The sequence below is a fragment of the Chaetura pelagica genome, unplaced genomic scaffold (genome assembly GCF_000747805.2).
Source record: "Chaetura pelagica isolate M959 unplaced genomic scaffold, ChaPel_1.0 scaffold344, whole genome shotgun sequence".
NCBI classification, from domain to species: Eukaryota; Metazoa; Chordata; class Aves; order Apodiformes; family Apodidae; genus Chaetura; species Chaetura pelagica.
Genome location: NW_009953098.1, coordinates 5,381,123 through 5,402,044, shown reverse-complemented (window position 1 = coordinate 5,402,044; position 20,922 = coordinate 5,381,123). Strand labels below are relative to the sequence as shown.

The following is a 20,922-nucleotide window of genomic DNA, read 5'->3' as shown; positions in this document are numbered from 1 at the left end:
CTAAGAGTTAGTTGCACCCTATAAACTGTTGTCTTTTGGCTGTAGTATTTCTTGCAAACTGCTGATGCCCGTGAATGGCCAGAAGGGTATTTTCTGTATTTGACACTAAAATACATTGTTAAAGCTTTTGCTTCGGAGAGGGAAATACCTTTGGGGGGGCTGCAGGAGGGAAACTTCCCAGTGCACACAAACTCACAAGGTTAGCACCAACTGTCCATTTTGCATGATACCTTTTCTGAGTCTGAGCCCCTGCATGTGGTTTATGGCTGTCTGTTGTGTGGGTTTGAAGCCCAGAGCACCTTGGAACCACATCAGCCTTTGTGCTGGGTGTGGAGCGCAACCTGAGCAGGAGCTGGAGCCCCAGCCCTTCTGCTTCCTCGGGGAGAAAGGGAATGCCTGGCCAGGGAGGCTGGGTTGGTGGTATCAGGTACAGCAGAGAGCAGGGCATGGGAGCAGCTTCTCATGAAGTCGTTTGGGTGTCTGGGCAGGGGCAGCCTATGCCCCCCACCAGGCAGGTTTGGGTACTTCTGCTTCCCCATGCAGGTTGCCTCCTGACGAAGCTGTGTGGTTATGAGCAGCTCAGTTCTGGGTGCTTTTTCTCAGCTTTTTTTCCTGCTCAGTTCCTAGCTTTGAAAGCTATGCTACCAAGGTTGGATAGCAATACTCAGAGCTGGAGAAGACCTGCTGCCTAGCGTGTTCTGGCCACCAACCCATGCAACTATCTTCTTTGCAGCTTCCTTCAGTGATCCCTGATTTTCTGTTGCTAATGGCCATTTTATAGATTTGGATGGACTTCTGTTTGCAGTCTGAGATTTTAATGTTCGCAATAATATGGAACATATTGCTGTGTTTGATGGCTCAAAGGCTGTATTCCCTGCTGTTCCTGTGCTTTACAGAGGCAGTGTGTTGGGGTTGTTCAACTACTACATGTAGGTACAGTTTTCCCAACCACTTCTGACTCGTTTCTATAGTTGTGGCTGTGGATGTGAATTCCATGTGAGTTACAGATCACATTAAGTGAATTTTAACAGGCTTGTAGGAGGAGGCATCATTAATGCATTCCTTTGCACAAGAGATTCTTTGTGTTTTCAGTATAAGTTGAGACTTGAACGTCTACATAATTTCTCAGGAAACAAATGTTTTGCCACCTCTTTATTTCAGCAGCTGTGTTTGGGTGTGTGTTTTGCACAGTTTAATATTTCTGACAGGGCTACCTTCTAATGGGTGGCAAATGAAACGTTCTATTTGTGCCGTCTGGATTTGTTGTGGAGGAGAGGGAAGCACACTGACACAATTTACACTGTACAATTTACAGGATAGGTGCAAATCTCTGCTCAGTTCCACTTGGGAGGTCCTAAGGGTTTACGCAGATAAGATTATTTTGCTAGAAATTGAGACAACTATTTCTTTGTGTTTCAGGGTGAAGGCTGTCGTACTGTCCCGCTTTCCGGACACGTAGGATTTGACAGTTTGCCTGACCAGCTGGTTAATAAGTCAGTTAATCATGGGTTTTGTTTCAACATCCTGTGTGTGGGTGAGTATTTCCATTTTGGGAAATTCTCTTGCTGAAAAGGGTTTCTCTGCTTCTGGATGTAGCTTGTAGGTGATGGAGTTAATGAGGTAGCTTTGATTTAAATTTCCCCCGCTGTTCTGTCTGTTTTCAATAACAAGATTTACCCTGGGAAATCCCTGCTGAGGTTGTGCAGTATGGCTTTCTACCAAGTAGTGAACCATAGAAATAAAATGTCTAAAATCCCAGGCTTTTATTACTATCTTTATTTTCCTAGTATGTTTCAATTTCATGTTTTTAAGAGAAAATAGGTACTCATGCCAGAGAACTTTATTCTGAAGTCTTATTTGGTTAGGTATTGAATTATTATAATTATTTTAACAAAATACCAGTCATGCTCCTCTTAAATCACTAAAAGCTATTTTTTTTTCTCCTCCCTTCAGTGCATACTTGAATTAAAATAGTCTGGCCAAGCCTTAGCTGGTGATACAGTTCTCCAAGCTGCCATGTGGTGTGGATCTCAGCTGGGGCCTGGCGCTGCAGTGGGACATGGTGTCTGTCCCTGGAGCGCCTGCCCATCTGACAGGTCTTCCCCAGACTTAGGATCCCAAATGGTCACTCCTTGGAGGCACTCCTGAGTAACAGAAGTAGTGTCTTGTATGGCTTTCGTATGGTAGTTTGGTAAGGTGGGTAAAGAAATTAATAAGAGGGATTTAGTAATTGTCTGATAGGACAATTAGTTTGGTTTACTGATGCCAGTGCCCTGCCTCTGGGAGCAGGAGGTTACTGTGTGGCCATGGCTGTTTGGAGTAAGCCCCCTGTCTGCAGATGCTCCTAGCAGTGCCTGGTGACAGAGGGGAGAGCTACAGCTGTGGATACCTCCTGGGGACTCAGCCTAGCTGCTGGTCAGCTCTGCACCCACACAAAGGCTGTCTCCCCTCTGTGGGAGATGCAGCTCATGGTAGGGACTTGGTGTTTGCCCAGGACAGGGTTAAGTCTGAGAGGACAGTCACAGATCAAGGAGATGGGAGCAGAGCCCTGTTAAGTGGAGCTAAGAAAAAAACTTTCCCTGACAACGGCATTCACGTGAGATGATAAACTCTGCTGACAAGTGGAGGTCACTGTCAGGCTGAGTCGTCGGATGATTTCCACAGAACATGAATGTGATAAGACCTAGTTCCAAAGATCGAAGTCTTATACTATTTCCTTTTGCATTTATCGAGCTGCTGTAGCTTTCTTTACAAGTTACAGGTGCAACAGTGGATGCCTCCTGTGGTTATATGTTAACTTTGATGTGTGGAGAGTTGAATGCTTCTGCTTTCCTCTTTGTAGGACAAAAATGGAATTAATTAATAGCTTGTTGATCTGAATAACAAGAAGCCGCCAAGATCAATGCACATTAGTTATTAATGTCAGTCTTCTATTAATAGTAATAACACAGACATGGTTGATCTTGAAATGAATCAACTCTATAGAAAAAATTTATAAGCTTCATTAGAAAAGGATCTGCAAATCTTGAGTTGAGGAGGTCAGGATTTTAAATGTCTTTTAAGAGTTGTCTGGTGACTCAATTAACGTGTGATAACAAAGTTAAACTCTTAAACATCCTGAAGAAAGAAAACAAAAAGTCCCAGAGTCCATCTGTCATTTATTCTCTTGGGTCTCGCTTGTACAGCAGGAATTTGGGGTGAAAAATTGGAGGAGCAGGGAGCAAATGAGGATTGGAGCCAACAAACAACAAATAGGTGAACTGATCCCATAGGCGTGATAGAAAGGTTCTTCATTGCTTCCTGTTTTTCATCTGTGTGGGGCATCTGTTGGAGGAAAAATCCAATGACAATTTTGCTGTGCTCCATACTGGATCTGAGCCACTGGTTCCCCCAGCTCCCAGTGGAGGAGCCAAGGAAAGCTTCAGAAATGACTCTCAGCAGCATATCCAGAGCAGAGCAATTTTTAGCTCTTCTCATGCTGAGAGCTGTCTCCCCTTTGAGGTTAGAGCCAAAGATAGAGTAAATGAGCAAACCTCTCATAAGAAGTGAGGGGTTGTGGATGGCTTCTCTGGTACTTTATTTCTCTGTGATAAAACGTTAGTCGCCTCTTAGTTCAATGCAAAAGCTGGTGAAGTATTTAATGGCTGAGACCTTTTGTGCTGACATTTTGTGATGAAAACTTTCTCAGTTTTGGCCAGGGTAGATTATAGTTGCATTAGATGAGCATTCTGTTATGAGTAGGAGTTTCCAACTCCTGGAATTTGCAGGGGATTTTTTCTAAGCAGCCTGTTCAGTGCAGTGAGAAACAGCTATTTTGTGGCAGAAACACCTTCTCTTTTCCCAGTGGCTGTACCACAGCTCTGTGAGCTCTCTCTCCCCAGATGAATGAGTCCCTTGGCATGCAGGAGCTCTCACAGGCTGGGACAGGGAGGGATGCACACAGCTTTCAGTGTGCAGAGCTGCTCTCTGCCCTCCAGCAGGCAGCTTTCTATGATGAGCTGTACAGCCTGGAATTTGCCCAGTGGTTGTTTTTGACGTCACTGGTGCAACCAGCTGAGGAGAGAGCAGGGTCTCTCCAACCAAAAAGGCCATCTGTCTCCTCAGCCCTCTCCTGCCCCCTCACCACTGGACCCTGGGGCAACCTGTGGCAGCTGTGTAGTCCTCTGAGGTGCTTCATGTTGCTCCCATGGTGATCCCATGTTGCTTCTCTTGTCCCCACAGCCCAGCCTTTGTCTTGTGATGGGTGAATCATGCCACATCTCAGAACCCCGGTCAGATAAAAAGAACTGCTTTTTTCTCTCTCTATGGGAGATGGCCTTATCAGGCTGAGCTGCCTTAGGGCTTGTCTCAACAAACCTGCTACATTGGATTAGCTCTCGTTTCTTCACATGAAGGGGTGCATGTGTTTATGTTTTCTTTAAGATTGAATTGTTTGATGTCTGGAGCCACAGCAGTTAATCTCATGAAGGACAGGTGTTGCTCTCTAGTGAAAGGGTGCTCCAGGGAAAGCTGCTGGATGCCTTTGAACTGGGAAATACTCCAGGGATTTCTCTGTTCTCCCACAGAGTTGACTGAGGATGGTATGACTGGGGCCCCTTAAATCCTAAGTAGGGTTGTTGCATGTCCAGAGCCTGACTGGTGTGTTGCCTCTTGCATTTTTTTTTTTTAATTATTTTTTTTTGTGTCAGATTTAACAGCAAAAACGCATTCCATGATGAAAGGCACAACTCGAAGGCTGTTGAGTAGCTGTCAGAGCTTCCTGGTGCAGAACACTAGCAGTAAAGGTCACCCTCCCTGCCCTGTCCTCCCCACAGCCCTTTGCCAGCTCTGCTGCAGGAGAGCAGACCACTGCTGAGCTGCATAATCCTGAAGTATGGTTTTGGAGCTCAAACCACATGTGTGCCCCTAAGCCTGACATCAGGAAATAATCTCCCTGCCAAGGACGTCTCTCACTCCGGCTGCATCCACCGCTGCTTTTTCTGCAGGAATTCTGCCTCCCTTAATCCCCATTCATCATTTCTGCTTTTTGGAGAAGGTTCCAGCGCTGTCAGCTGGAACAAGCACAGACTACTTGTCCTTTTCATCAGACCATCTGTTCCATCTGGACTCCTGTCCTTTCAAGAAGCAGTTGGCACCATTTACATCTTCCAGCCAGCAGAAAGTCGCCTCTGTGTCAGTTAGAAACTCCCAGGAGATGCAGAAATCCCTTCTGTCATTTTGCCCTTCAAAGTAGCACTGCTCCCTACCTCTGGTTGTATTTAACACAGCAGAGCTCTTTATTGACATCTTCAATCTTTTACCATCTCATATCACTCCATCAGTGTTAATGTCATGTCTCTTTTATGTGAGATGGAGTATAAAAGCATGTTCTGTCTTTAAAATTTGCCTGCATCTCTTTACACACTTCTGGCATCTCTGAGACTTGAAGTCTCTCCTTCTTGAAACAACACATAGATTCATTGAAAGTAGGTGATAATTAGCAGGTTCAGGATGCAGTTAAACAGCAGTCTTGGCTTCACATGAACACCTTTTGCCCTAAAGAAGGAGGGAGGCAGAAGGAGGTGGTTTACACTGTGTTATGTCTGCCTGGAAGCTTGCGTGATTGACTCCTGACCTTGTGTATCTGCTGCAGAGAGCAGCTCCCTGCCCTGTCATTGCTGCTCCAACACCCCAGGGATGCCTTCCCAGCAGGACAAGTTCAAGTGTCCCAAGATGCCTTGTCAGGGATCCTGGCATTTGTAGGCAAGCAGCCGACTCCCTGCTCTCTCCCACCCATCCCTTGGCAGGGACTCTGGAAATGTTGCAGCCTTCTCAGGCTGTTTAGATTTTTGTCTTTTTCTTACACTGTGCTTTTCCTGGAATCCCAGGGAAAGGCCTGGCAGGGTGGTGCTGGCTGGCTGCTGTTAACTCTCAAAACCCCCATCCAAACTGTGGCAATGAGCTGGTCTGCTGTGCTTTGTGCACCTGCTCCCCATTTGGGGCACATGGTGCCCCAAAAGCCCAGACTGCAAAAAAGGCTTGCCATGATCAGCCAGGAGTCTTCTGATATTCCAGCTCATTCCCCAGTGACAGGGATAAAACCCTGTGCTCTGCTGGGTGTCCCTCTGTTTCTCAGAGCACTCTGGTTGGCCATGCTGTAGAGGTGGCTGATCCATGGACAAGGACTTGCAGCAACCTCAGCTCCTGATGCTGGCTCCTTCTTCTCCCCTTAGGGTTGCAAATGAGATTGGTGCAAAGGGCTGTTCTGGCTGTAGCTGCCATCAATCAGTGATGGAGCACAATCTCTTAGCTGGCTCCTGGGCAGATCTGCAACTCAAGGTGTACGTTGACTTTCAAATGTTAATGAATCTTGCTGCCTTATGGAAAGATACTTGATATATGATCCTGGCAATCAGAGACCGCTGAGTTCCCAGAGCAGCGGATGTTTGTCCTGCCTGCCTGTCCTGTACTTCAGCCTTGAGTGAGAGAAGTCCCTCTGGGGCTGTGAGAGAGGAATTTGCCTGCTTCCAGGGAAGGTTTGGACAGGGAGGATGGGGAGGAGTTTCTCCTTGTTGAATTGGGTATTTCATGCAAGTTTTGGATTTGTTGCAGAGCTCTAAGCCTACAAAAATAAGAAGGTCTTTTCTTCTGAGCAAAGTAGGAAAATGATGAAGTTGTCTTGGTTAGGAGCTGAGGGCTGGGGGAGGGAGGGGAAGGGCTTCGGACAGACACAGTCTCCCTGTGTTGCTGCAGTGGGGCTGGAGGAGTAGCCTTTACAGCGGGTGGGGCTCAGCTGGCTCCTGGAGTTTCAGTAAAAGCCATCTGGGCAGCTCAGAAATCGATGGTTGCCCAAAAGCAACAGCCCTGGCAGGGCAGCAGACCAGACTGCTCATGGGTTTAGCAGTGAGTCAGGTCCTCTGAGCTGGGAAAGCTGGGTCTGTTGTCAGAGCGTGGCAGGGGAGGCTGAGTGCACAGAGGGTCTTGGTTTTTCTGGGCTGTGTCTAAAACAAATTTAAGACTGGTCTCTAGGATTTGTCTCATCCTTCCAGACACAGAAATAGTTCCTCAATGATAGATGGCATCCAAATAGCAGTTTAATGCTGCAGAACTTTAGGAAGCAGTTTTTGGAGTGTTGTGTAGCTTGCATAGCCCCTAAGATATGGAAAACATATTACAAAATGTCTCTTCCCAGTGTAGAAGGCTGATCATAGAATCATAGAATCTTAGGGGCTGGAAGGGACCTCGAGAGATCATCTAGTCCAACCCCCCTGCCAGAGCAGGGTCACCTAGAGTACATCACACAGGAACTCATCCAGGTGGGTTTTGAATGTCTCCAGTGAGGGAGACTCCACAACCTCCCTGGGCAGTCTGTTCCAGTGCTCTGTCACTCTCACAGTAAAAAAAAATTTTCGGATATTCACCTTGAACTTCCTATGCTCCAAGTTACACCCATTACCCCTTGTCCTATCACTGGTCATCACTGAGAAAAGCCTAACTCCGTCCCCCTGACACTCACCCCTTACATATTTGTAAACATTGATGAGATCACCCCTCAGTCTCCTTTTCTCCAAGCTAAAGAGACCCAGCTCCCTCAGCCTTTCCTCATAAGGGAGATGTTCCACTCCCTTAATCATTTTCGTAGCTCTGCGCTGGACTCTTTCAAGCAGTTCCCTGTCCTTCTTGAACTGAGGGGCCCAGAACTGGACACAATACTCCAGATGCGGCCTCACCAATGCAGAATAGAGGGGGAGGAGAACCTCTCTTGACCTACTAACCACACCCTTTCTAATGCACCCCAGGATGCCATTGGCCTTCTTGGCCACAAGGGCACATTGCTGGCTCATGGTCATCCTCCTGTCTACCAGGACCCCCAGGTCTCTTTCACCTACACTACTCTCCAGCAGTTCAGCCCCCAACCTGTACTGGGACATGGTGTTGTTCTTCCCCAAATGTAAAACTCTGCACTTCCCCTTGTTGAATTTCATCATGTTTCTCCCCGCCCAATTCTCCAACCTATCTAAGTCTCTCTGAATGGCAGTACAGCCTTCTGGTGTGTCAGCCACTCCTCCCAGCTTAGTGTCATCAGCAACTCAATCCACTCAATCTGTTGTGGGTATAAAAAAACAACAGTACGGCTTGCTGTAGGACTAGAACCAACTCTCAGTGTGTCTGCTCAGAAGGAGGCTATTTCAGTGGCTGCTTATTAGAGACAGATTCATCTGGAGCATCTTTTTTTGGAAATGGCAATGAGCCCCATCCCGCCTCCTGTTTTTATAATGAAAACAGCATCCTCTGTAGTGTAGTTGTGGGTTTATTCAGGATCTGAACAATGTTTTCCCCATGGCCTTTTCACCTCTTTCTTTTCATCTCTATTTTCTACTGATATTAATGGCCGTTAGACTGTGAAATGTAATTTGCCCAGAATACAGACCTCCCATTGTACATAGCTTTCTGCTTGCCAGATGATCCCTTTGGAGCATGAGATCTGCTTTCATTTGCTACAATTTCACCCCTGTTAACGGTTGGAAGCTGAAAGGCCAAGACATATTAATATTCAACAGAACATTTGAACTCTGTTTTTCTCCAATAGGGGAAACTGGCCTCGGGAAGTCCACTCTCATGGACACACTTTTCAACACCAAGTTTGAAGGTGACCCAGCATCTCACTCACAGCCTGGGGTCCAGCTGAAATCCAATACCTATGACCTGCAGGAGAGCAATGTCAACCTCAAACTGACTATTGTCAGCACAGTTGGCTTTGGGGATCAAATCAACAAAGAGGACAGGTGAGTGAAGGGAGAGAGAGGATGTATTATGACCTAGTTTTCTCATACAAGGTCTCACCCTGTGCCCTAGTTGGGCTAGGCTGTGCTGTACAATTCTCCTGCTTTCTTTTTATGGGTTGTCCTTGTTGTCTCTTTGGGATGGGCAAGTGGAAGAGAGGACGGAGGCTGTAGGGTGTCAGCACTGCTCCAGCTAACAAAGTGGCCTTTCTCATGCTGTCAGAGCGATATCTGCCCTGCTGGGAGCCTTCTCACCCTCACATTTCAATGTATGAGAGTCTTCTTTCCTTGGAGGAATGATGTGTCTCCTGTCCTCTGCTCAGTCTCCAATACTGTGTTTTGTCAAAAAGGCTTCTACAGTCTCATGGAAGAACACACCCCCTTGTCACCAGGGCAACTTTAACATTTCTTACATGTGGGGAGGGAGGGAGATTGAGAGAATTTGTCTTGGGAAGTGAAATCAGCTTATTTGTTAAAAGCCAGCAGAGGAGCCCTGTGTTTCCTTTCTGACTACAAGATTTATAACTTCTTTCTTTTGTCACCAAAGCTATAAGCCCATCGTCGAGTTCATTGATGCTCAGTTTGAAGCCTACTTGCAGGAAGAACTGAAGATAAAGAGGGTCTTGCACAACTACCATGACACCCGAATCCATGCTTGCTTGTACTTCATTGCTCCGACAGGCCACTCACTGAAATCCCTAGACCTGGTGACAATGAAGAAGCTTGACAGCAAGGTAGGCACATTTAACTCTTACTGGGCAGGTTTGTTGTGCATGTGGTGCAAAGGCTGCTGCTTTTCCAGAGTATGTCTCCCCACCTTGAATAGCCCTTATGCAAGTGGAGATGAGAGGGTGGGTCATCTAGTAGATTTATTGAGCACTTTTAAGTTTTGTAAGTTGTATTGCAGACTTGGAAAAACTCCCTGGAGCAAAGCTGAGGACTTCTTACTGCTCTGTTCCTTTCTAGGTGAACATCATTCCCATCATTGCCAAATCTGATGCCATTTCCAAGAGTGAGCTGACCAAATTTAAAATCAAAATCACAAGTGAACTGGTCAGTAATGGGGTTCAGATCTACCAGTTCCCAACAGATGATGAATCAGTGGCGGAGATAAATGGGACAATGAATGTAAGTGACTCAGCACTTCTTCCTCTCCCAAAACAACACTGTCACTGTAGAGATTGGTGGCCCATTTTCTTAAATCAAATTTCCCTTTTATTTTGTGTCTTACAACCAAAGGATTTCACAGGGATCCCATTCTTGTGGTGGCTAGCAGAGCCTTGTGGTAGGCCTCTCTGGTGGGCTTTTCTAGTCAGAAAACAGACTTTTAACTCCTTTCTTGTCCTAATGCATATCTGTTGAGAGACTTGAAGGAAATGGGACAGATGGTGAAGCCTGGCTGTGTGGGGCAAGGAGGACAGTCCTGGGTTATGAATTAATCAGATGGATACTACCTGTGTGGTGTGAGGTGCAGGCTGCTATAGACACACACCTCTCTGCTCCTCTCCCTGTGTTTTCTGTACAGTTTTCCTCTCCTGGGCTTGTGTTTCCTGCAAAGTCCTGCCTCCATGGTTGTGTCCTCGTGCCTGTGACTATCCTTACAGCAGATCCTTCAGCTGAGGGAGCTGTTGTTTTATTAGTGACCAAGTTACTTAGCTAGGTCTTTGGTCTGGTTTGTCCTTTTGTCTCTGGTGCTCTTGGCTAGAACAGGTGGGCAACAGAGCATAGCAAGGCATAGCTGAGTTGGTGGTACAGCTCTGCTCTGCTGTCCCCAGGGTCTCTCTTCATGGGTGTGATCCTTGGATTTGGCCTCCTTTGTCTTCTGGCTGTGCAGCCTCCTATCAGTGTCCGTGCGTAGTGTCAATGTCATGAGGATTTTATAAAGCCCTTGGCACTCCTTTGGGTTTCTCAGAAGCAGTTTTGATAAAGGGAGTGCTGTGGGATGTGGGAGAGGAGGTGCTGAGGGCTCAGCACAGACCAGGGAATGCTGAGTCCTTCCCAGCTCAGCCTGGGGCAGACCTCGGGGCACACGTGGACACGGAGGCTGACCTGGTGCAGGATTGTGTCCAGCCCTTCCTCACCAGGGCTGAAGCAAGTGAGCAGGACAGAGCTGTGTCTCTGGGGGGATGAAGGAGGAATGCCACTCTCATTATATGGTAAAGTGAGTTGTTTTGTGCTCCAGTGTGAGCTGAGGAAGTGGTGGCGGGTTAAAATCAAGAAGGCTCCAAGACCTCTTTTATTGCTTCTGTGCTTGTGCAGATGTTCTCCTCAGCCACAGCAAGCCCTGGGACACCGCAGCCTGAGCTGCGCAGCGAGTTGTTAGACTGTCAGGCTGCTGCTGCTCTGGCACTGGCTCATCTCACCTGAGACCCTGTGGCTGGGAGGATCAGCCAGGTGGAGGGTATAGAGTGGTAGCACTAGCAAGGTTTCCAAAAAGGACCCTCCCTTCTCCCCCCTTGTCTTGGGCTAGTGACCAGTGACTAGACTCCCTGAGATTAATGTGTGCATAATGGCTGTCTTGCTCAATGGCTGTGCTGATGGTCTCTCTGCTGGCCAGTCAGCCAGAGTTGAGAGGGACTAATGAGGGTGTCACCAAATGTGTTCCAGGCCCACTTGCCATTTGCAGTGATCGGGAGCACGGAGGAGCTGAAAATAGGAAACAAAATGATGAAGGCACGTCAGTACCCTTGGGGCACAGTGCAGGGTGAGTTGAGTCCTGGGGTTTTCGTGGCATGAGGCAGTGGGTGCTCATGAGGGGAGCGAGGGCCTGCTGGGCTTTAATACCTCATTGTTAAATCCTTGTGTCAGGCCTATGGTGACAGTTTGCTCTGCTTGGAAGGGCTGTTAAACCTGTTGGAGGAATAGACAGGTGGGGAATGTGGGAAGAGACCTCTGTTTCTGCCCCCATCTTACTCCATCTCACGTCTCCTTACAGTGGAGAATGAGGCTCACTGTGACTTTGTGAAGCTGCGGGAGATGCTGATCCGTGTGAACATGGAGGACCTTCGGGAGCAGACCCACACACGCCACTACGAGCTCTACAGGCGGTGTAAGCTGGAAGAGATGGGATTCAAGGACACTGATCCAGACAGCAAACCCTTCAGGTGGGATGAGCTTTAAGGTCCCTTCCAACCCAAACGATTCTATGATTCTATGATCCTTGGAGGAGACAGGAGAGCTCGAGAGAGGCATTGCTGGATGAGCTGCACGTGTGTGTGTATGTGTGTGTCCTTGAGAGAGCATGTAAAGAACCAATGCAGCAAGAAAACCTGCCAGGTCAGATAAATGCAGACTTCAGCAAAGGTGCTGGCTGAGTGAGAGAAGGTTAAAACACAGAGAGCGTGTGCAGGATCGACCGTGAAACTGCAAGTATAGGAATAGAAATGTCCATGCTGCAGAGAATCAACAGTGTTCCTCTGGACTAGTGTTTGTTGCCAGCTGGTCTCATTGAATTACCCAACATTCCGTGTACAGAAAAGGACAATACCTTACAGACCCCAGAAATAGTTGGGTAAAGAAGACCTTGGGCACATGTGGGCACATAGTGAATGTGCTGTGGTGAGCAGTATTCATGGTGAGGGGCTGATTTCAGAGGCTCAGGGGAAGCAGAGCTTGTCTCAGGTCATATCACTGGACTTTCCTTTTTTTTTTTAGCTTACAAGAAACTTATGAAGCCAAAAGAAATGAGTTTTTGGGGGAACTGCAGAAAAAGGAAGAGGCAATGAGGCAAATGTTTGTCCAGAGGGTCAAGGAAAAAGAAGCGGAGCTGAAGGAGGCTGAAAAAGAGGTGAAGACTGCACTGCTTGTCTCTTCATGGTTGTGAGTGATAGATCCACTCCTGAGCAGGTTGCTGCTCCCAAAGCATTTTCTGCAGAGTGTGGTTTAGGACTTTCTTATCCAGAACTCTAAAGTTTAACCTGACGTCATGGTGACATTAAGGTGTTCATCCTGCAGGACAAAACTAGATCACAATGCTTGTAGTATCCAATTTACTGTGCTATGAAAGTGACATAGTCTTGATTCTGATGGAGAGTTGCAGTGTGGCATAATTCAAGGAGAGAAACAGCCCTTGATACAAACTTGATATATAAAAAATATATCCATACAACTTCCTTAGTGTTATGAAAAATCCATTAATTTACTAATCTTTAAAGAGGATTAAGGCAGAGACACCTGGAAATGGATTAAATATTTTTACTGTTGTGCTCTCCCAGTCCTCTGTTTTCAGTCTGTGCAATGGTACATCACTAGAGCACTGCCTGTTTGTAAGATGTTGTGGAAGGAGACTGTTCCCTGCCCTGGAGTGTCAGCTCAGGGGGCTAGAAATTATTAGAGATCAACTGAGACTTGCAGGCTCAGATCCCATGGGATCCTTCCATTGTCCTCTTTTCCTGTGAGCAGAATATCTGGAAGTGCTGGGTCCTGCTCACCTCTCTCCTTTCCCTCTAGCTGCACGAAAAGTTTGATCGCCTGAAGAAGTTACATCAGGATGAAAAAAAGAAGCTGGAGGATAAGAAGAAGTCTCTGGATGATGAAGTAAATGCATTTAAACAAAGGAAGACAGCAGCTGAATTGCTCCAATCTCAAGCTCAGCAGGCTGGAGGATCCCAGACTCTTAAAAGAGATAAGGAAAGAAAAAAGTAAGTTGCTAACCCAGTGACATTTGCTTTTTGGCAATGGTTCTCCTTTACTGTTTTTCTGGGTGTTCATATCTCTCTCCCAGCCTAGCCGGTCTTTACTGGGGGAATGTTTGCAGCCAGATTTAATCCCCAGTAAGGCTGAGCAGTAGCTGGAAGCATTTTACCTTTAGCTGTCATGCTGAGTAGCAGGGATGCTAACCTCCCTCATTGCTTGCTGACAGTGTGTGAGAGGATGAACTAATTTTCATTCCCCGAGATTTCCTGCTTCTTCTTTGGTCTGTCGGTGCTTGTAATGAAGTAGAACAATATCAGCTGCCAAGGCTAGGGTTAAGGTGTGGGAAGCAGGGATGTCCCATTCCCTCAGAGAGGAGAGTATCCTGTCTCAGGGTCTTTCTTGTTTAGGTTGGGAAAAAGCTTTTACTGTGGGAATTACTGAGGGAGACCAATAGTCTTGAATTCCGGAATCTGCAAGATGAGTTGTAGCTCCCAGTTACTGCTAGTACTCTTCTCCAGCCCTAAATCAGCTTTTTGCCCTCCACAGAAACAGAGAGATACTGTGTGGCTTTAGCAGGAGTTCCCCATGCCAGGGACTGGTTCGACAGGATCCAGCCCCTCCTCAGGGTCTGCAGTGCCCATGCCAGGCTCCTGAAGCTCTGCAGTTGCTCAAGAGCCACCAGCTGTACAGCTGAGCAGTCCTGGCTCACCTAGGAGTGAACAGTTCCTTTTCTCCTCACTGTGGTAGTTTCCCAAATGGAATGCTGTGCCACCTTAGCATGTGTACAAAAACCAGCGCCCACATAAACAAAGGTCTGGTTTCTGTGCCCCTCTGCACATTCCTGGGGCAAATCCAGAGCAAATCTTGCCTGCACTACACAGTCTTCAGTACATGGAGAAGTGCTGTTAATATGAACAATATGGCATGTGCCCGAAGAGCTGACAGGACTGTTTATCAGGGAAGTAGCCCTTGACTGTTAAGCTTGGAATCAAATGAGACAGGAGAGTAAAAACCCAATAACCAGAATGAGATCCTGGTTTAGTAATTTTAGTTTTAAGCTGGAGCTGCTTCAATGTCAACGTTCTTCTGCAATGAGCAATTAGCGCTGCCCTTTTCCCGCTTGTCTGCTCCTTTTTCCACTGCACATTTTGATTTGCTCCTTCGAATTACCTGCAGGGGGTTTTAATATCTTTTCATGCTGAAGAGCTTGAGACTGACTGGGGACAGACTTCTCTCCCCAGCCTGGACTGTGTGAGGAATACACGACTGATTATTTTATGCTTAGTGCTCTCAGGCTTCTGCACACTGAGGCCTGCAGGCTGCAGCCCTGAGATCAGCCAGGGTCAGGAATGCAGAAGAGGGAGATGATTTGCCCTGTAGTATGAGCAGTTAGTCGCTGTGGCCCAAGTCACACTCGTGTTCCTAGAAGCAGTTCTGATGTCCAAAGAGCTGCTTAACACCAAGCATGTTCATATGGAGAAGCATTGGTACTGTCCTTGTTGGTTAAGGACACAGAAAGGCACCGGAAACTCCATGAAGAGAAGGGTCTGTGCTTCAGTGAGGCTTGGGAAGGTATTAGGAGGCCTCTCTCCTCCAGGAAAATAGTTGTATTAGAAATAGTGTTGCTTTCTTTACTCTGTAACTTCTCCAATAGTTCTTAATAATTCATTTCCATATTTAGATCATACATACCTCAAACAATCCATGAATTTCACAAGCTGTAGCTTAATTATATCTTGTTTACTTGTGGCTGGCAGTACACTAGCCTTCTTCTTTCACAGGTGACACAAACCCAAACTCTGCAATTTGCACTAATCATGACTTGGTTTCTTTTTTGTTGTTGTTGGTTTACATCATTATCATCATGATTAGCTCTTACATGTGTGCTGTTTTACAGTTAGCTGCTGTTTGGCTGCATGGTGCATGAGGCACATTGTCCTGGTAAGCGTCATTAACTAATATATACCTCACAGTGGGATCAGTTACACCTCTAAAAAAGCAGACCCTGTGCAAGTCCAGAAGCCTATTAAGTATTATTTCTGTCTTACTCTGCTTTCACCCTTACTATACATGCTCTACCAGTCTCTGTCTACATACGCAGTTGAAGAAAAAGGATGCAATGCAGTTTGTCTATAAAGATTCTACAAAGTAAAATGCAGAGAGACTCAATATTAAGATGTAAAATGTAGAAAAATGAGGATTGGGTCCTCTTCCCTTTAAACATTCCTGGGACTTTGTTGACTTTGTTTTCTTTAGTCCATATCCCTTAGAAATAAATTGTATTATTTAATCACACAGGCATGTTGATACTATGGCAACAATTGCTATGGAGATGTGGTGATGATAGAACCCAGCTAGCCTCAACAATGTCTTTTCCCTTTCTCCTCCTTCTTCCCCACCCCTCCAAGTGGTAATGGTAACTTGTGGTTACACTGCAGGGGAAGGTAGATGCAAGACTAGTTTCTATCCCACCTTCACCTACTAACAGATGGTAAAATAGGCCAAACCTGGAGCTTTCCTTGGTCCCAAAGCACCAGAGAATCACCAGACTGTGTGTGTATGACTGTGTGTGTATGTATGAGGGGACATTAAAGAAACTACTGCCAAGTAACCAAACCGATATTCACCTGCTGAGTGATCAGAGGTGATTGTCCAAATCCACAGGAGATGATGGGCTGAGAATATAGCAGATAATGAAGGTTCTGAAGATAGACAGAGAAAGTTTGTGACGTTTTTAACAGTCAGATGGGTCACCCATGGATTGGATGTGCAGTTCTAGAAGACAAGACACAGACCCACACTGCTGGGGCTGTGCCAGCTGCGCCCACAGTCAGGGTAAGGCTAGTGGTAGCAGAGGGCTGTATTCAAGACCTGTCCAGAAAGCCTGCTAGAGCACTTTGTCCCTGAAAAAGGGCAATGTTTTAGTTTCCAAGGAGTTTTGCCATGGCGTGGAGAGTTCCCACTGGAGCGGTGCCTTGTCAGCGGTGTTATGCTGTGAGTTGGCTCTTTTCCACTTGCTGTGACTCTGTCCAGGATGTCTCTTCATGTGAGCAGGGATGGAAGGTGGCCACATGGTCGTGGGCAGGCTCGTGGAACAGACAAGGTTGCCTGAAAGGGTTAGCAAACCTGGCTTATGCAAGCGTCAGCAGTGCGGGTGCCGGCATCTGTTGTGAAATGAAGGCTCATTTAAACAGAGACACGTAAGAGATGCACCTGCCTGGCAGGAGAGCAGCATCCTCCTTACGGTTATTAGTTAAACTACTAATGACAGTGGTCTGCTTATAGCTAGGTTGAGTGTGTTTAATTGAGCCTTTTAATTTGCTGTTGATTCTCTGGTGAGAGGAAAAAGAAAGCTCCCACAGGAATGTCTGTCTCCTTGACAGAGCAGCAATACTTATTATCCCAGGACAGCACCCCAGGCTGAGGTGAGCAGGTCTCTTGGAGAAGGGACCTGTTGGAAAACAGCACTTAACTATAAAACACCATAAAAACTCATCCTCAGGTCCACCCTTCCCTGCAGGTAAACCAAGGATTTACATTCTCTCCAGGATACAGTCCAAACTAACTTATGGTCTGCCCTTAAATAGGGAAAAGTTGATTCTAGGATTCCTTCCCTCTTAGCTCCACCAAAGGAAATGGAAAAGCAAGTAAACATTACACTGGCAGTGAGAGGCATTTGAATTTAATTTCAATGGGATGTTCTTCTACTTAACAGAAGAGCTTCAGAAGGCTCTTGCACTGACTTGAACTGGAGCTTGCAGTCATCTTGAGAAGTCCCTTTGAATTAATATCTCTGCTGCCAACTGTAACTGTAAAACAATGGAAAGAAGAGTTCTCTGCTTATCAGGCTCTGAATGTGGGAAAGTAAGCTTAAAGACTAACAGTGTTCATTCTGGTGCCAAGTACGAAGACATGACTAAAGTGCAGTCAGAGTGAACATCACTGATTTTTGTTGGTTTTGGATTGCTTTTGGCAGCCCTCATAACTGTACTCTGTTTTGTGCCAGACTTTAAATCAAATTCAGTTTTTTGTTCTCACTATACAAATGTAGACAGTGCCTTGTTCAATGGGCATTTGTCATTGCTAAATTAAATATGTATATATGGTACTTTTCCAGAATTCAGAAAAATATTCTCCATATTGATCCATAAAGTATTGCAGGGCTCCACTGTTTTGCAAAGATACAAACAAGTCACAGTTGATGAGCCCTGTGGCTTGCAAAACTGTGAAAGGATTGTTTTGGAAGATAAATTTGATTCATCCCACTGCTGAGTGTGTGCGTGCGTGCGTGTGTGCACGTGTGTCTGCATAAAGCATGTTTTGTAATCAAATTAAACCTTATTAACACTGAGCAACATTTCTCTGCGTGCGTGTGTGTGTTAGGAAACATTTTATATTCATATTTTATTTTGTCATTAATCCATAAAACCATTAATCTGCCTTTTTCTTTCATTTTCAGTCCGGGTTTCCTGTAGAGCCTTTCCCTTCACACCAGAAGCGAATGCCCCCACATTCGGTTAACCCGCAGCTCTCCCGTTGTGCCTGTCTGCTCCCCCTGCCTCACTGCTCCCCTTCCCGCCCTCACCGCCTTGTTTTACAGCGAGAGGCCTCACCCTTGGCTCCTCGGGGCCGTGGGGGGTGTTGTGAAGAGCTCAGCCTGCCTGGAAGTGCCCAGAGGTGCTGGTTGCTGCCTGGGCAGCCCAGCACTGGCAGGGCTGATGTCCCTCTCGGGGTGCGTGGCAGGAGGGCGCAGCAGCTCTGTGGGGTGGGACGTGCTGTCTGCCCAGCCTGGCTGCTCTTCCCCCATTGTAATTCGCTGTATCTAACCCCTCATTATCCCCCCGTGCTGCCACGTGTGACTCAGATAATTTTAAAGGACTTTTTGCAAAACTTGACATCCTCACAGGCCGAACCTCTTAGTCCCCAGGCCTGGGGGGTTCTCAAACTTGGATCCACGGTTTGCAACTAAGTGTTCTCTGAATGCTGCAGGGGTCACGAAGGATCTCTTGCCTTGTCTCCCTCTCAGTGTGCTGGCCTGGATGCACATCCTGGATCCAACCTCAGGGAAAGCTGGACACCTTGCTGTACATATCAGTGTTTGTGAAGAAAGACGATGATGTTTCTTTGACTTTCTTCTCAGTGATTCCAACAATTTCTGGTTTTAATGCAAAAAGTATTAGCTATATTAATTATTTTTTTTTTAGTTTGGCATCTGTTTAGAAGTGAACAGATGCTGGCAGGTTGCTTCTCATATTTTCTATTCAGCAAAAGCCTTATTTTACTGCAAGATTTGCACTTAGAAAAGGAGGGTATTTTGCTCACCGGGGCCAGGAGTTCACTCTGGCCAAGTGCAACTGTGGTTTGCCTGCAGGTGTCTTCTGTTTGTATTTTTGGACGAGTTTTGTTTTTAAATAAAGACTTCATCAGACAGTGAATTCTGGTTAACATTCACTTCTTTTGTTTTTTGTTCTCTTTGCCCTTCTTTTACAGTAACCCATGGCTCTGTACTGAGTAATTACCCCTGAATACAATGGGCTGGAATGGACCTTCGTTTACTTGTTAAATCGGAGGGTCTAATAAAAAGTGACAGCATTTCAGCTGTGACCTTTCCGTGGTGTTACCCTTGCTCTCTCCTCCTTCCTCATTGTGATTCTGTCTTTACTGTGTACTGGCAGTTGTTGCTTTATCAAACAATGTAATGTTAGTCCAAGTGAGGCTTTGGATGCTGCAGCTTTACACCCTTCAATTTTTTTTTTTCCCCCTTTCTCCTGGTCCCTCTCCACCCGGATAAATAAGGGATGTGGAAATAAGTTCTGAGTTATTTTTGCTGGCAAAATAACAGTGCAGTTTAAATGTATTTATTGGTGACGTTAACATGACAACACCACCTGAGTGTAATTATTGCATAGTTCAGAGATAAAAAACTCTCTTCACTTTGTATTTGGTGTAATTTCCATGGCATCACCTATCTCTTTTTATTTTGCTAATTCATGCTACCTGCAGACTAGTATGTAGTCCTCATTTCCACTTCAGACTTGCTTGTTGTGACCCTTCAGTCTCATGATGTGCAGGCCAAGTTCTGTGTCTGTGGGTGAATCCACATGCCCTGGCCCTGCTGAAGGATCAGGGTGCTTGCTACCAAACATTTGCAACAAAAACCCTTCAGAGCCTGGCTGTTTGGAAGGTGAGCACACCTCAGATGTGGCTGTGATGGGTCACGCTGGTTTTAGTCCCGGCCACTGCTGCTGATGTTACCAGAAGGCTGGTCTGGCTGGTGCTGAACCCTCTGGAGCCATTTCTGCATTCAGCTTTTCCTGGCAGCAGCAAACTCCCATAACCAGTCAGGATCTGTCAGTGACTCCTACATTATCTGCTAAAAGAACTATTTAATGTGCCTTTTTTTAACCATATTGCAGGTCACTGGCTGTTCTTCCTGACCATTTGCCTTACTATGATGTTACTTAAGCTTATGTGAAGTCTTTTTAAAGACTTAAAAGAAAAAAGGTTTTTACTTGGGTGGTTTCCTTGAAATACCTGAGGCACCACAAGGAGGTTCCATCTCTCCTCTGTCAGCTGATGTCATGTTGCATCTCTTCTTCCTGCTTTTTTGAATGTCTTTCTCTTTTTTGCTAATCTTCTGTTTTTTTCTCTTTTTTTCCCCTTTTCTCTCTCTGTAGCTTTTTTTAATCTGTCTTCGCCAGCTGCACTGGGTCTGAGGGAGAAGACTGCCACTTCTAGAAGAGTTTAAGGGTCTTATGTCAGGGGAGGGGGGGAACAAATCTTCAGTGTTAGTGTTTTGGAAAGAAGCTCTTTTACTGACTTGCATGGTATCTAAAATTGAAGTGTCTTGTAATTTGTGTGACAAGACAGGGTAACTGGGGGAGGGAACTGATTGTTTACCTGAATTTTTGAAGAGCAACAGAAATGTGATATTTGGACTAACAATGTAGCGAATACATTTTCAAACGTTGTTATGGGCATATTTTTTTTTTCTAATTTTGTCTTTAATAATATAAATGTCATGGGCTTCTGTGAGGTGTGAAGCCTGAGGAATATTTTCAATATGCTGTTACTTGATTGGTTTGGGAAACTGTGGATTCAGAGTCAAAGGAAATACAAACATGGTGCAATTCGGTCTGTTGGCAGCCACGAAAATATTTAATTTTAACAAAGAAATAAAGTAAGAACTGTGTGTTTTCATTGGTGTCCTGTGTCTCACCACCTTATTAAACGACCTCCACTGACCAGCGGATGTGGGTCGAGTGGTCATTTTTGTTTCCTAACTAAACCTGCTCTCGTTCTTCAAAGTTAGAAGAGTTGGCAGTGCCAGGAGAGGCGGTGCGAGGACAGTGAGGATCCAGCCGGGTCCCCTGGGAAGTGCCTGAGCCGCCCCTCGCGCTTCCCGCTGCTCTTCCTGCCCTGCTTCCCTGGGCACCTGCCCTCCCTGCCCTTCCCTGGGCACCTGCCCTCCCTGCCCTTCCCTGGGCACCTGCCCTCTTTGCCCCTTCCCTGGGCACCTGCCCTC

At 46.2% G+C, this 20,922-nt stretch overlaps 1 protein-coding gene across 2 annotated transcripts; it reads left to right on the top strand.

The window, feature by feature from the left end:
- Positions 1-1,422: 1,422 nt before the first annotated feature.
- On the top strand, positions 1,423-20,597 carry SEPT6 (septin 6). Of its 2 annotated transcripts, none has more exons than XM_009997114.1 (9): positions 1,423-1,534; positions 8,570-8,765; positions 9,310-9,496; positions 9,729-9,890; positions 11,370-11,466; positions 11,698-11,866; positions 12,417-12,549; positions 13,212-13,402; positions 20,075-20,597. In XM_009997114.1, exons 2-9 carry the CDS (start codon positions 8,599-8,601, stop codon positions 20,082-20,084), a joined length of 1,116 nt encoding a protein of 371 aa, XP_009995416.1. In that variant the 5' UTR covers positions 1,423-1,534; positions 8,570-8,598; the 3' UTR covers positions 20,085-20,597. The 2 variants fall into 2 exon arrangements, with proteins under 2 accessions (XP_009995416.1, XP_009995415.1); XM_009997113.1 differs by lacking the exon at positions 20,075-20,597 and adding an exon at positions 18,888-18,912.
- The last annotated feature ends 325 nt before the right edge of the window (positions 20,598-20,922 follow it).